A 16,056-nucleotide genomic window follows, 5' to 3' on the forward strand; every position below is an offset into this window, starting at 1 on the left:
CTTTATGTACACACGCGTCATCGTACATTCCGGAGTAGTGCGAGTGGAGGTCACATCAGTTCGTGAATATATTTAAGTGTTCCCGACGTGCGTATGTTCTGAACGAGACCGGCTCATCTCGCTGTCGAGTGGCGACAACGTCAATGAACAAGCGTGTTTGGCGCGATATCGACAACACGATCACAGAGGCGTACTAGAGGAAAGCGATCGACCAAAAGTCAAAGAACATGCACATGCAGTACCAACGCAGACATAAGTGAAACATGCTGAGATTCGTTCGATACAAGAAACAGATAAAGTATCTGAAAAATTAAAAGAATTTTATCTTAATTTCTCTGCGTCTTATTATCTCAAGCAGATCGGGCAATCAGATGGGGTTTTGGCAAAATGTACGACCATGTGAACAAAATGCGTGTGCCTCTGCTGTCGTCTCTGCCAGTATGGAGGCGAAGGACTCCCTCAAGCCATCCTTGAATGGCTTTTCCCTCCGCCTCCCATCAAATATATATGTGATAAACCAATAAAGAGTCAATCAATCAATCAATCAATCAATCAATCAATCAAACTACACGGAACAAACAGGGGTCTCAATGTTTGCCGTTAACAGCAGACTGCGATAAGCAGTTTTTATTCGACTTGCTTCTCTGCGCAGACCTGGCCACGCTCGTGTTCAACAGCTGCGTCATGGTCGAAGCCGGGTCTGACGAGGACCCTAACAAGTCGGTCACGTACCAGTACCAGTTCCTGGACGACGCGTTCTGTGGTTGCGGGGCCGACGACTCAGGCGACGAGAGTGACTCGGACTCAGACTCACCCGCCCCAGGCGAGTGCTAATTGCCAAGTGGGCTTGTGGAGCAGTGGTGTTTGCTGCAATTACAGCTACGAGAATCTCAGTACGCAGAAGCACTAGCTGCTCCCCTACATCAGGTGTTCTTTCTCAATGATGTTACCAGTTTAATAGAGAGAGCCAATCGTTCCTCAGTACATAAGCGCGATTGTACTAGAGTCATTTGGGCAATCGACCACGCCGCTCATCATTGGACAAGGCTTTGAAGGTGCTCTTACGTTCTCTGAGAACAGCTTGCGCATGTGTGATCATCTCTGACAACAAGGCATTTGCTTGTGCACTATTGTGTACAGGGAGGCATCACGTTCTCCTTCCCGTCTCCTCATATCCCCCTCCCCCTTTCATGGGAGGGAGGGATGAAACACAGCGCAGCTTCTTCAGACAGAAACATTCACGTCCTCAAAAGTCAACTTGGACATACCCGCAGACAGCGGAGAGAATGGATCAATAACAACGAAGCATCTAAAATATCAAACGTATCATAGTTATCTACTTATGCAAATTGTTCAGTAATAATTGTGATGCGCATCTAACGTACGTAAGTTAAGATACGCTCTTCTATTATTTAGGTTTGAAAAATGCAAATATGTTAGCACCACAGGTGACTTCGCGTCACAGACGATTTTCGGTCATTCTCACTAAGCTGGAAATGTGAAAAATGGATTCATTGTAGCCTGGCTAAACATGAACGTTTTCTTGATCGAATGGTAATTTAAGTAGGTATGTAAGCAAGAACAGCAACGATGTATGAAGGTACCGAAATTGTATTGCTCCGATTCATCCGTCACTTTTGGTAGAGATAAAATAAAACTATTAGTGTCGTGGCAATTGCGCTAAGGTATATCACGCAGTGCGCAAACACATGTGACAGAAATCTTAGCCAGCCAGTGAGCAAAAAAGAAAAAAAGAACACATTGTTCATAAGATACTTTCTTTCATTCACTCTTAACCTCCTTAATATGTGACGAATGTTATTGGAACACGTAACTTGTCTCTCTCGCAGTGAGGAAAGTCTACGACGACAACGGCAACGTGCTTCCTGGTACGCCTCTCTATTCTAAGGACTTCGGTACCCTCAAGCAAAACCACCCACTCATGATCATGGTGCGTAATAAACGCGCTCTTATGAGAACACTCGAAGTGTGAATAAAGTACACCGTTCTTCGAATGAATTCACAGATCTCGTATTGCACCTTATTGAATACTCAAAGCCTATTAGAGAGGTCATGATAATCCTTAGAATGAAACCAAAGGGACAGCATTGTGAAATCGTCGGCGGCTAATTACGCGTGGCTAGAAACCTATATAGTGCATACGGCCCGAGACAGCCAAGATGACACGGATGGAAAAAAGACAACGTCAAATGACTGTAATAACTGGTCAAATCTAAGAGCCACTAAATGCTTTAAGGAGTTACCATTGTTTAATTTTTAGTCAGTTACGTACTATTCTTGTCCGGCCATATGCTGATGTTTGGTCTGCTGAACGGCGGCAGCATTCCAGGCGTACACGGACGAATCACCGTTTGCTTTTTCCACTACGCTGTCGTCATTAACGCAGTGAGACAAGCAACACGAGAGAATTCCCCCGTGTCGTATACGCATTGCCGTTACGTCCAAGATAGGAAACCCAGGACTTGGGGTCGCGGCGCTTATATGTGCACGTCCTTGGTTCTTACACGCAGGCAAACGAAAGGCGGCGCGCCCTACTGGGCCACGAACTGTGCAAGAGCCTCCTGCTGCACAAGTGGGAGAGCTACGGCCGCTACGTATACTACGGCACCATGTGCATCTACCTGCTCTTCCTTGGATGCCTCACTTCGTTCGCCATGGGCACTCCGGCGCCATGCCCGCTCGACTTCCCGCACTTCAACACCACCTGCTCGTGAGTGGCGTTGCCATCAGTTAATTACTACACCTTACTTTAGCATGCTGTCGAACTTGCAAAAAAGTTGGTGGACTGTGAAGGAGCGAGCTTTTGCGCCATCAGGATGTGCGGAATACATGGACATACATCTCGGAAGTCTATAGGCGTCAGCGCTAATTTGGTCGTTTTTGTTTTAAGTGTGCTGATTCTTCAAAGATAAAATTTCACTGGAAGTTTCACAACCGCTACGATCCAGCAACTCCTTGCAACATTTCGAACTTTCGAAAGAGCCATGCCTTATACATTTTTCAACTCTTCCAACTATGTCTGTTTCTTATGCGTAACTGTTACAAGCTGAAATGAAAACCAGCAGAAGGAAATTCTTTTACAATAATTGCCTCTCTGAACCACCAGTTTTTCACTTTCCTCTGTTAGCGAACAATTGGCGCTCCCTTCTTTCTTTCTCTCTTTCTTTCGTTCTGGTTTTATATGCGCAGGTTTATCTCGCGATACAATACCTGCGCCGTCATCGGTGAGGCATCGGACGAAGGACAGTACATGCAGACGGACTTCGCTAGGAAGGCTAAAATAATTATATTCATGGTGTCTCTCGTATTCCTACTGAAGGAGGTTGGTATTTTACGTACGGTTGTGCGACAGAGCGAATACAGGAACATTACGGTCACAGGTCTTCCAAATGTACAACACGCGTTGGAACTACCTCGACCTCGAAAACCTGTCTGAGTGGAGCTGCTACGTCTGTTCCCTGCTCTTCGTTTTCAACTTCACTGACTGTTCGGCAGCAACCGGCGTCCCAGAGGTAACGCTCCCTTACTTTGCAATTTTACAGCGCCATCTGATTCACATTATGCTCTCTACTCTCATCTTTCTTTTGCATACGTTTTTAGACGATATTGACCCGTACCAAAATACGAGTGGAACAACTTGATGCACTGAAAATGTTGCCGTAAAGCCTTGATGGCGCACACAAGCACTCGCTAAATTCCCAAATCAACCAATAAACCAATCAATTGATCATGTGATGTCCTTAATTAGAATTTTTGTGAGCACTGCCGCCCTCGCAATTTTATTGGAAAACAGTGCCATATAAGAACTGTGCTGCGCTGTCACAGATCTTTCTATCGCTCTCCAGACGTCAAGCAATGTGCAATCACCCGATGCGGCCGTTAGAGATGGCACAGTCGAAAGCCATAAAATCATGCAATAATTTCCCACGCAAATTTACTCAAATGTGTTTTGCTTTCCATCTGTTCGAGGTACATGCATTGCCTACTGTCGCGTTCATTACCCTCGAAAGGCGAGCACATGCCTCGTGCGAGGGGCTTTTTGAAAGGGATCTTCACATCCTCAAAAAATGCTGATTTTCAAGACAAAAAAACTATTTGGATGAATTTAAAACGAGTACGAAAAGCCTTAAAAAATGTTTGGCGAGCTTGCCATGTAATTTAAGTGGAGATGTGTAGGTGTTTCAGTTCTGTAACTAACGACAAGTTCGCATGTCCTGCAGCCCTGGCAGTGGCACCTGGGCGTCGTGTCCGTGTTCCTCAGCTGGGCTCTGCTAGTGATCTACATCAGAAAGCTTCCCTTTTTGGGAATCTACGTCGTCATGTTCACGAACGTTCTGAGCACCTTCTGCCAGTTCTTCATGGTCTTCTTCCTCTTCATTGTGGCCTTTGCCCTGACTTTCTTCGCACTTCTGCAGAATCAGGTATGAGGTAGTACAAGAATAATAAAACGGGGACCATTCGAAGCTTCTCCAACGTACAGTGACCACCATGTTTATATGCGACGGGTGACGTAATTAAGGAGTAGCGGCGTACTGGAGAGTGCTGCCCATGGGCTCACAGTGGTTCATTCTGTCGCGGTGAAAAAATGTTGCGTGACGCTTTTGGGAAGATTCGATCTTCACTCTTTTTTTTTCATGATAAACTTTGAAACTGGCCTCGGTAGGAAACACTTTTTTTTCTTTTGACTGGTACAAATATTTCCTTTGTATCAGAAGAATAAATAAAAAGCTCATTTGTTAAAAAATACAAGCAGCTGAGCTCCACAATGCTAAACGTTTCATTTTAGTTATTTATCTTTTTAAATGTATCCTCGCGGATCGGCTCAAGACGGGCTTAATACATAGAGAGGGGGAGGTGTCATAAGAAAAAACACTTTCATAACAATTCCCCAATCTTCTCAACACTCGATGATGTGACTGGATGCAGAACAGCATAAATAATCTCGGCCATTTAGAAAGTTCACGACAGCTTTCAAGATAGTGCTGACGAATACAATGAATCACACAAGAGAACGTACAATTTTGTGCAACAATGTGACAACGCCTTACTGGCACAAGATGATATCAAGCTCTTCATATCAAGACCAACTATACGGGCTGTCGAGAGGGTCCCCGATGTCGCCATAAGGCTCGGCCTGACGGCGCCGACGTGGACGCGGCCTGCCTCGGTCTGAAAAGACCGGGATTCAGGACCCCAATAAAGTTCTGTGAATTAATGACATGTGACAACGCCTGCACTACCTGCGCAATGCCTAGCGCTAAAGTATATCCATGGTTCTCCCACGTGACAACAAAATAACAGCAACGGTAACATTCAAACACGTGTTCTCGTTTCCCGCTGCAGGCTCCGTTCGACACTCCGTGGAAGGCCATCATGAAAACCACAGTGATGATGATTGGCGAGATCGAGTACGACAGCATATTCACCGAGAACGTGCTGCCGTACGAGACCTCCTCGTACATCCTGATGGCCATGTTCATCGTACTCATGACCATCATCACGTCCAACCTGCTCGTCGGTTTGGCAGTCGACGACATCAAGGAGGTCTTAGAGCAAGCCGAGCTTAAGAGGCTCGGAATGCAGGCAAGTATAGATGCTCTTGCAGGAGAGAAATAAACGCGCACAATCCTCGCCAATTTCCCATCAAGAACAGCAGCACCATTCAGCGCCCCTTCTCTGTTCCATATTTAAACCCTTTGCGGCGAATCGCGTGAAAGTTGACCGATGTTATTCTAAATATAAAAGGGTACTCGAAACCGACGAATAGAAAGCTTGAAGACTGGTTTGAGGAGGAAGGAAAACCAGTTATATATAAACAAGATTGCGCATAACTTCGATTCATATCATAGAAAGCCGTTTTCGCTATGTCGTGCAGAACATTAATGAACAAAGTGTTTCTCGTACGTGTTATACATGCATCGACTCATTTGATTATTCGTTCGATAATCATTCTGTGATCACCAAACGTTCAACAAATACGGTTCACACAATGGATAATTAATTAATGGCTTCAGTGGGAATACTGTGTTCGCAAAGTCGAAGCCAGCCAGTGCGCAAGGCTTTTCTGCTTGCTCGAAAATCTGTGCCCAACACTAGTTTTCAGAAATACGTGCTCAAACACGTACTGAGAAAGAATTAAGTTTACTGAAACGGCAAAAATGGTTACTGGCACACAAGTGCATTTCAAGGCGCATTTCAATACGCCTTTGTCTGAAAAATACGAAACGGGGTACCTGCCCTCCCACGCCTCATCTATTCCACCTTTGATGTTGCCCTGGATCCACCCCTGGCGCATTTTTAATCACATCTCTCGACACTTGATGCCGGGCACTGATATTCTAGCAAACGGTTATGCTTTGCATACAGATATTTTTTTTTCATTCGCAACAAGCCCCTGAAGTTACTAAATAGGAAATAAATTTCGATAACTATTTATCGTACTAGCGATATCGAACAAATTCTTATGCCCCTCACTCAGTCGAACTTGAGCCAGCAAAAATTGTCGTTTCGCATCCAATTTCCTCATTTTAATACTCAGAGACAGCCGTCGCCGAAACAACGGTGTGTTCCGTGCTGTTGCCGTTTTACACCGTATGGAAGTTTCGCGAATCTAGGCTCCGATCAATGAATATTCGCACACAGGTGAAGCTCGTATTGACAGTGGAGACAATGCTGCCAACGTGGGTCCGACGCCTAGTCGTGGTGCAGAAGAGAACCGTGAAGCCCAACAAGAAGACCAAGCTGGCCATCTTGCTGCGGCGAATGTTCGGCATCAACGTCCAAACGGTTCAGCACAAAGGCCAAGACGAGAAAGTGGGTGAACGCATGGGCATTTCGCTGAAATAAAATGCGCCATTAATTGGAAAGTGTAAGGAGGATGGAAATATATAGAGTAGATAGCTTAAAGGACAACTGCAACGAAATTTCAAACCCCTTAAGAAGCCTAGTTTAAGGTAGTGCAGATACACAGGAGTCTTCGTGCAAACTAAGACGTTTGAAATACGAGCGGAGCATCACGAAATGCACGCAAATAGACCTGTTATTGCTACCTAAACTGAAAAAAAGAAGACGCCGCCATTACCTTTCGCCGGAGGTGACGCATAACTTAGAGCATGCGGCTTCTCGGTATGACCTCCGAGACAAGGCGGCGCGCAGCTGCCTGTGGCGCGCTGAAGAATCTCGGAGGCGACATGCTGGGACTAACATCATAGCGACAACTACCAGGTGCACACATCGTCTGCTTAGATGCTGTGCAAAGGCAGCTAACGAAAAAACTATGCAATTGGTCAGTCCTGCGGCTCTGCCTGGATTGCTTTAGTGGTTTTTAGCTACTAAATTTAGCTATACAAAATTTAGCCAAAGTGAAACTTCATTGCAGTTGCCCTTCAAGTGGACGAGCATCCGGAGCGCTACCCTACGCAGGGTAAAATGGGTTAAGAAGCGAAAAAAATAGGAAGAGGGAGGAAAGCATTAGCAATGTGAACGCATGGCACTGCTCATCAAGCCTACAATCGGTCGCTGAGGCCAGTCGATTTCACAAACTGAAGTAACAAGTGGTTGTTTTGAGAGCCTGACACGCATAGGACTATGTTCTAAAAAAGTTTGTTTAGGAAAAAGACCTACGATCTCGCAGGTTTAACACAGTACAGGCTGCGCCTGCTGCGCGGCCAACGGTTACCTTCCTTCCTTGGGAAAGAGTGTTATGGTACTAAAAAAAAAAAAGAGCCTTCGCCTCCGCTTTCCATTCACGAGCTATTTGTTGAGCTGACCATCCTAACGACGTAATAAACGTCTTGTTTTTGCTCAACGTCACCTCGTCAATGCCTGGGCGTTCTGTATTAATTAATCTACCCGGTCAATCTCTAAGCCGCTTTGACTGGAGCCCCATGCAACTGTAATCTTTCGTAACATACACCCCTAACCAGAGGCGACGTAGTAAGTCTGCATCAAAGCGGGAAAGGCGCGATGTCTCCTCGCAGCGTCTGTTCTCGACAAGAGAAAGTGCAAGGCGTGCTTTGTAGAGATATTACCCGAACACAGGGAAAGCTTCATGTAAATTTAAGGCACATAAAACAAGAATATTAACTATAGTGCTCTTTTCTTTCATTAACGGTAGCTGCTCTAGAATGAACTTTCGAATAAACTTCAAAGTGAGGCTGTGTTCCATATGTAGACCATTTGTATTGGCACTAGAACTCTACCTTGAGTAAATGACAGAATGACTGTATTACGCTGTTACTATCTCGGACTGCGCCAACTTTCATTAGGATGATCGGCAATGCGTTTTCGTTTGGTGCATGTATCTGCTTACTTTCTACCGTGCTTTTTTTTTTTGCAAGTGCTTTGTCAGCATTTGTTTGTGCGCGCTTTCTTTGTGACCGTTTCGTGCCTTTGTTTCTGAGCAATACGAATCTCTAAAGAGTTACAGCGCTCCGCATGTATATTTATGACCACTCGTGTGGGAACCTTATGTAAGGCTCATATTGATAAATAATTATCAGTATTGATAAATCATTATATTAGAATACATCCAAACCGAAGCCCGTTCCACATCGAGGAAATTTAATACAGGTTATTCACCTACATTTCTGGCCATGTAGAGTACATTCGTACCAAAAACAGTGGACGTTAATCATTCAAAATTATTATAATTAACTAAAGAGTAGTTATTTTCTATAATAACGATATACCGGAAAAAATGATGAAAACACACTCCCGAAATAGTTCTCTTAATATCTAAACACAATCAACGTTACTCTTTAGTTTCTCTTTATCTGCGGACGTAGTCTTTCTTGCGTTGCCTAAGGCGCTGCAGAAATCTGTAAATACGTACTTGCTTCTCTTGACAGCGCTGTCCTTTGCATTTTACGGGCCGTTAACCTAACCTAATGTATCCGCCACTTCTCGCCCAGTACACGGTAGAAAAGGTCTACGAGCACCAGGAGGCCATGGAGCGCATGCTGAAACACCTCGAGGAGCGTATGAACATTCTCACCCAGCAGGGACACCGGCTGGAGAAGGCCCTCAACGCGCTGTCGCATCGTCTCGATGACGATTCGGACATCAGGTCTCGCTCGGCAAGAACTTCATTGTCTAACGACTTGTGACCACACGGGTCAGCGGTGGTTCACCGTCAACAGAGTATTATGTTTGCGTGTTCCTCCCGACTTGCCTACGCTTTGAGTGCATATGAATAAAGAAGCCGTTTCACAAACGCTCGCTTCCTCTCGTTCGAGAAGCGTTATGCATACTAGCGAGTGTTCTTCCGATGTATTCTCTCGTTTGTAGCCCCGACTTTGTTATTCAGCCACAGTATGTTTGCCCCGCCGTACAAATTTTTCCGCTTAATTTGCCCCTCCTTGCTTTATTTATTGTTTCATTCTTTTTCATAGTGACATGTAATTTCGCCTTACACATCACATGCCCTTTATAAGTTCTGAATATTCCAAAACAACTTCCTGTTGGGCTAGTCGGTAGCACATCAAATATAGGCATACTCGCAACCACGCGCACATCCACGCGCGCAGCCACACTAGATACGTCCCCCCCCCCCACACACACACACACTCAGCGCTGTATGTGGGGGTTGTATCTTTTGTACCTGCGTGGTTGCGAATGTGCCAATTTGCGCTCTTTTAGTTATCTAAGTTCTGAATGTGTATTTCCGACTATATCTGGGAATAATCCATCCGATTCTTGACCACTCCGCTATAGAATAGGAGCCATATAGTTATTGTAAAACAACAACGAAGTTCCACAGCTCTACGAGAGACGCTGAAGAACTATAACTGATAGATAACTAGTTGGTGGACAGTCGGTGTTTTCCCTCCCCGAGTAAAAGGAATGAGCAAATTGCACTGCTACAGATTGGCCTGTCATTGGGCTATCCTGTTCTGCTCTCTTTCGGGGCTTCTTTGCCCGGACGCTCCCACAGAGACATATACATCGTCATAGAGAAATTCATTTTGCGAATCACATCAGTTAATTGCATGTTAACCTCATCGATAATTTGTAATATTTCGCTTAACCTTTTTTTAGATAGTTTTATCATTGCTCATTAAACATGACCGTTAAAAAAGGATATATCTCCTCTACTTGCATTTCACTTACTTATCATCATTACATATCTTTAAATTCATATATCCATCTAATACCCTTATGAAATCTACCCGAATCTTGGCCAATTCCCCTGAGTGGGTATAGTCGCCAATTCATTTAAGGTTATCATAATCATCATCATCATCATCATCATCATCATCATCATCATTGAGGAGCAGCGCATTAAAGATGTCTTCGGTGTGCTCGTCGGAAGCGCGCTTCGACGCTCGAAGCTTGGAAGCGGGAGGCGCGGTTCTTGTGGCGACGCCTCGGGCAGCGTCCCCCGGCGACGTCGTCAGCGTCCACCGGTCGGCCCGCGCCGAGCTGCCCGTGATCCTGGAAGAGCTGCGGCGCGAGCAGCGCAGGGACCAGCGCTACGTGCTCGTCGGCTGCCTGGTCGTCTCGCTCGCCATCGGCACGGTCGTGGCCGTGCTCGCCTCGCGCCTATCGACGGACGCGTCGCCGGACCGCCGGCCGCCGCCGCCGCCTCCCGCGGGACCTCCGAAGCAGCCGTCACTTTCAGATGCGGCTGACGAGGGATCTGCGGTGGACGGTCAACGGCCTTCCTCGTGGGACCTACTGCTGCCCAATGGCATACTCGCCAATAAAAGCGCCTCCACATGAACCATGCTGGAGCTGGGGGTGGCCTGCAGGGAGGCGTTCCTGGAAGGATTACGGGTGCTGCTCCTCAAAGTTGACTCGTTCACTGATACAGTGTATCCGCCTTCGAGACCCGTGAGCGGCGGGCTGACTCACGCGACCAACTGTTCGAATCAGCCACGCATTCGCCAATCAGTGCTGAGCGAAACGAAAGCTAGAAACGGAGAGCGCGAGATTCGCCTCCGGAGAGCGTGCATGGGCGTGCACTGTTCAAGTGTTTTTGCACACTGTACCAGGAATGACCAGGGGAACGTAACGACTGACTTGTGGAACTGTAGCTCTCGTCTACACGACGGGTGCGCTTTGTGAAGAACACGCGTATCGATTGGTGATTGCATGGATGAATGTTTGCTGACCGTTGTAGAATAAATAGTAGTGATGCCAGTAAATATATGCCCGTCACTCAGAACGCAGTCGTCAGTTGCCATGAACAAGGCAAAGCGAATACCGTATTTGCCCGATTCTACCGCACCACCCATTGTGACGCGCACGTTTACTACCGCTCAAATATCCAAAGGATTAACTTAGTGCCGATTCTACCGCGCACATCAAGTAACCAAACCTGAGTCAACGCGTACCGTGTTGAAGCGATATTACGGAACATACAAGGGTTCACGGACTAGGGCACACGGTATAAGGACACAGCCAAGTCTTAGCAGCTATAGTCGCTATCGGAGTCCGACGACACCTCCTCTTCTCTGTCTACCGACCATAGAAAGTAATCTTCAGTTCCAGTTAATGCATTAGAAATGCCATACTTCTGGAAGCTCCCGCAAGCATCCTCTGCGGGAGGGCATCCCACGCACCATGGACCTACCTTGCCATGTCTCCGAGGGTCGCTTTCTTCAGACCACCCGTTCAATAGCAGTGTGGCTAGCTACTTTGCATTGAGAACAAGTTACGATTGTAACACGCCCATGCAACTTTGAACGCACCTCTTATATTAAAAAAGTGCGCGTTATAATCGTACAAATACGGTAAATAAATCGTGTCTCTGTTAACGTTAACTCGAGGCCAACTCTGATTTCCCTATTCAAATACATATGAAGCGCAATAATGCTGGCCATGAACAACTATTTATGGACGATGCCCCACTGTGGGCCCCACAACCGCCCAGGTCAACAACAACAACAACGGTTGTGTCTAAAGAAATGTGTTAGCCTATTGAAGCAAAATTACGGAATATCTGAAAAATGAAAAAAAATGAAAAACTGACGCGCCAGTTTTACAACCAAGCAACTCTGTGTCGAGACAACATATTGAAACTTTTTGAGCTGCACCTATTCGATAACCTACCAGTCGAACAAATGGTTGCGTAAAATGGGGTGTAGCCGCGCATTGGCGCTAGGCCCCGCGGTTTCTTAATCCCGTAACGAAGCGTCACGTGACGTAACAGTAGTATTTTGCTCTCAAAGAACTAGTCGCCCTTCCTGATAGCGTCTGCGCGCTGGAAGCTTAGTGCGCCACGTTGTGTCCAGGCCTGTGTGCTCCCCGGAAACAAGGACAGAACCGGGCTTCGCGCCCTCTTCGCGTCGACCGAATATGCGTGCTCAAGCTTCGTGCCGGCCAGAAGCGGCTTCTCCGCGCGCGCTTCCTCCCGTCGCCTGTCGCCCCGCGCACCGCCGCGATCGTCCCGCTCGCCGACACCGGCGTCGTCCCGGGACGCCGTCCCGGGCTCCGGCGCGCGACTCGCGGTCCCGATCCTGTGCTCGAGCCCGCTAGGTCTGGCGTTGTTCGCCGGCTCGGCGAACATCAGCCGCACGATGACCGCTAGCACGACGAGCACGACGCAGCCGAGCGCCAGCGCCGAGCCGAAGATGACGCGTCGCGTGTGCCGTTCCTGCTCTCGCTGCATCTCCTCCAACGCCAACGACAAGGTGGGGGAGGACGGCAGGCCGCTGCCGGGGCTGCGGACGGCTCGCTTCGCGGCGACGGCGGGGTCGGTGGCGCCAGATCCGGCCGACGTGTCGCCTGTCGGGCAGCAGCCGGCAGACGACGGTCCCCGGGCGCCAGCCATGCCGTGACGCGTCCGCGTAAACTCGCTGGCTGCGACGGTGGCCGCGTCGCTGTGTGCGGTTCTTGTTGACCTCTCGCCCTGCGACGCGCGTCGTTGTCGAAGGCTTTGGACAGGTGCATCCGCAGTTACAGCGCGCAGAGCAGCAGTAGCAGCTGTTGATGCTGATCATGATGAAGCCTGGATGAATGGCACAAACCCGCTGCGGGGGATGGGCCACGAACCGGGAGGTAAAATGATTGAGAAATGAAATACATTAGTTAATAAATAGGTAATAAGAAGCAAAATAAAGGAATGATCAAAGATGATACGTAAATTGATAATGAATGAAATAAAGTAGTGTATAACAAGGTAGTCGGCCTTGCTTAGATAGGAATAATAAATAGTAAAGGACAGACATTAAAATCAGCAAGATTTTAAATAATAATAATAATAATAATAATAATAATAATAATTGACACACATCCAAAAGCAAAACAAAGAAACGGGCTTGTCTAAGTCCACGAGGACTTGTGCGCTAGGCCCGGCAGAGTCGGTAAAGCAATGTGGTTACATATTTACATAAAACGTGAAAAGGTATACATTTACATAATAACGTGTTTTTTTTTCAACTTTCAGAAGAATGGTTGGTAGTATTACCCGTTAACAGACAATGACATAGTAAATAAAGAGAAACACATAAACAACTTAAGTAAAAATCAGGACTAAATTTCAACATTCCATCAATGATAATAATAATAATAATAATAATAATAATAATAATAATAATAATATAATGATAATAATAATAATATATAACGGTAGGTGTGTTTTTTACTTCGAATTTTCAAAATTTAAACCTTATTGAAGGAGAAACAGATTAATCGCGGAAAAAGCGAAATAATAATAAGGCAATCTTTTTCTGTCACAGAACAAATTATAAATGCCTCAGCAAATGTTTATGTGGCTGTATCCTAATGTCGTTCCTCCAAGTGAGTGTATAACAGTAGTGTATAAAGACAGCACTAAATTTCGAAGCAGAATTTCTAAACATTTCGGTGAGTTTTCGGTGAGTAGAAAACCGCCGACACGATACGACACGATAAGAAAAAAATCAGTGCCTTTCCACTGTGTGCACGTGGGCCCCTTAAATGGTGAGCTGCACCTCCGCCGCGGATCGGCCCGGTATTGCATTATCCTCGGAATCGGCCCACGTATGGGGAGTTTTGTGTCTACACACAGACACGATTCAGGGGAACTAGCCCTTAGAAGCTTCACCATAAAATTTATTAGGTCTTTGTGTTCAAAATTAATTAATACATTGTAAATTAATTGAGCCGAGTTTAGAGCTCCGAAATAGAACCCCCAAGCTCCCTCTCAACGCCAGCACCTGAACGTCAGGCTGGAACTTCCAGCTATAACTCCAAAATTCAGCGTTCTCGACTTTCTTTTAACGAGAAAAGCTGCCTCACCGGCTCTTGTATCTTCGCTCGTGTGCATGCATTGTATGAAATTTCCTAGAGTTATCTTCTTGGCATTGCTTCAATTTGTGCAGGCAAAGCACGCTCTACAGGCGAAGAATTGGTGGAATTGTCTCGTAGGTAATCGACACACGAAGAGTGTGAAGCACCAAAACTTTCAATTAAGATAAATAAAAAAAAGAGGAAGGAGACTTGCACGACCCAGTAGAATCAAGAAACCAAGTTTCAGCGAAGCTGTTTCTTTCGAGCAGTTGCATTAATTTAAGTTGATTTTAATTAAACCACACAGTTCAAAGAAGTTGCTCACTTTGCAACTCAGACACTGGCAATGTTGCCCGCATATAATGCTCAGCAAAGGCCGTACTTCCTAACTCCCCCCCTCCCCCCACCACCACCACCACACACACACCCTCTTAACTTCCCAAGCACATTAGCCATAGTGTTCCCCTCATTTACAGCAAATTTGATCTCGGTGGCTGATACAGTTCTCCCACGACAGAGGACTAAATTCTGCGCCGTAACTGAACCACACACTTCGAACTTCGCCTATACATCACCTAAACAAGGTGGCTCGTTTAGTTCACCGAGGACACCGCAGGCGCCTGTATAACCCATAATTATAAGGACAAAAAAAGGGTTTATGTTATTTGCTACTACCGTAGGCAAGCCAGAAAGGCTAAACTTTCTCCACACATCACCATGAACATTGCTCCCATTCCCACCTAATAACTTGTCACGTGCAAGTGACAAGTTCTCTTAGGACACTGGGAAAGACTGAGGGTAACGATAACATAACGTATTCAAGCAAATGATAAATATTTTTTTGTAAGTTGTAAGGTATCAATAAGCATCAAACTTCGCATGCACATCGGCGACAATGTTCTGCCCACTTTCATTAAAGTTTATCTTGGTGGCTATTACAGTTCTCTCAAGAAAATGCGCTGGATTCTGCGCCCTTCATAAGACACACTTATAACGGCAATCAGCGCATGGATACGTAATTTACTGCAACGGCTAGAACCGACCCTCACACTGATCTCTGAACAGGCATTACCCATACCTGCCCCTCATATATCACAAATTCAAACCAAGTGCCTGGTTTAGTTCATCGCTCACATCGGGGAAGCCTACTACGTGCTTAGCGGAATGCATGAAAACGAACAATTCAGTAGACATTTGCAAAGCTAAATTAATTCAGAAACGTTATACTTTTGGCACACATTACATTTAGCATGCAACTAATTTTCACCAACTGTAGACTCGACGCAACGTGGAGTGCCCTAGAGACAATGGGAAGCATGGCTGAAAATGACTGTACGACGCTTTCGAGCACTTGTTTAACGAAAATTTAGCAAACCCACGCACTGCTCATAAGATGTCCTCTATTCCTTCAAAATGTCAATTTTCTGAAAATTTCAGGAGATTGGGCAAACTTCCTGTGCGCTTGTAAAGGTCTGGAATGCTTGTATAAGTAATTTTCAACAAAGGCAGCAATTAACCTACACACTTCAAATGTCACACATAACAAACAGCCCCCAATTCTGCACATATAGAATTTCTATAGACAAAGAAAAAGGAGACTAGCAAGAGTGGTGGCGTTTAATTGAGCAGTTGACCGTGTCAAGAAAAATGCCCCAACTAGCCCAACAAAACGTCCTAGTATTGTCTTTCCACACTGAGTTAAAATAAATAGTTATATTGGGGTCCTAGTAGAAATGGCAAAGGCCAGAAAAAGCATTACCTGCTTACTTTGGCATTTCGAAAGCCGCTGCACCTGCATAGATGATCACTTAAAAATACTAA

At 45.9% G+C, this 16,056-nt stretch overlaps 1 protein-coding gene across 1 annotated transcript in view; it reads left to right on the forward strand.

Moving 5' to 3' along the window:
• LOC135897630 (transient receptor potential cation channel subfamily A member 1 homolog) overlaps positions 1-9,235 on the forward strand; it is a 29,531-nt gene extending 20,296 nt beyond the window's left edge. The window contains exons 14-22 of the mRNA XM_065426314.1: positions 653-823; positions 1,851-1,951; positions 2,532-2,731; positions 3,211-3,343; positions 3,402-3,533; positions 4,242-4,442; positions 5,365-5,604; positions 6,664-6,834; positions 8,934-9,235. Of these exons, the coding sequence (XP_065282386.1) occupies positions 653-823; positions 1,851-1,951; positions 2,532-2,731; positions 3,211-3,343; positions 3,402-3,533; positions 4,242-4,442; positions 5,365-5,604; positions 6,664-6,834; positions 8,934-9,128 (1,544 nt within the window). The 3' untranslated portion in view covers positions 9,129-9,235. The remainder of the gene's footprint in view (positions 1-652; positions 824-1,850; positions 1,952-2,531; positions 2,732-3,210; positions 3,344-3,401; positions 3,534-4,241; positions 4,443-5,364; positions 5,605-6,663; positions 6,835-8,933) is intronic.
• Positions 9,236-16,056: the final 6,821 nt, after the last annotated feature.

This window comes from Dermacentor albipictus, chromosome 5 (genome assembly GCF_038994185.2).
Source record: "Dermacentor albipictus isolate Rhodes 1998 colony chromosome 5, USDA_Dalb.pri_finalv2, whole genome shotgun sequence".
Classification (NCBI taxonomy): domain Eukaryota; kingdom Metazoa; phylum Arthropoda; class Arachnida; order Ixodida; family Ixodidae; genus Dermacentor; species Dermacentor albipictus.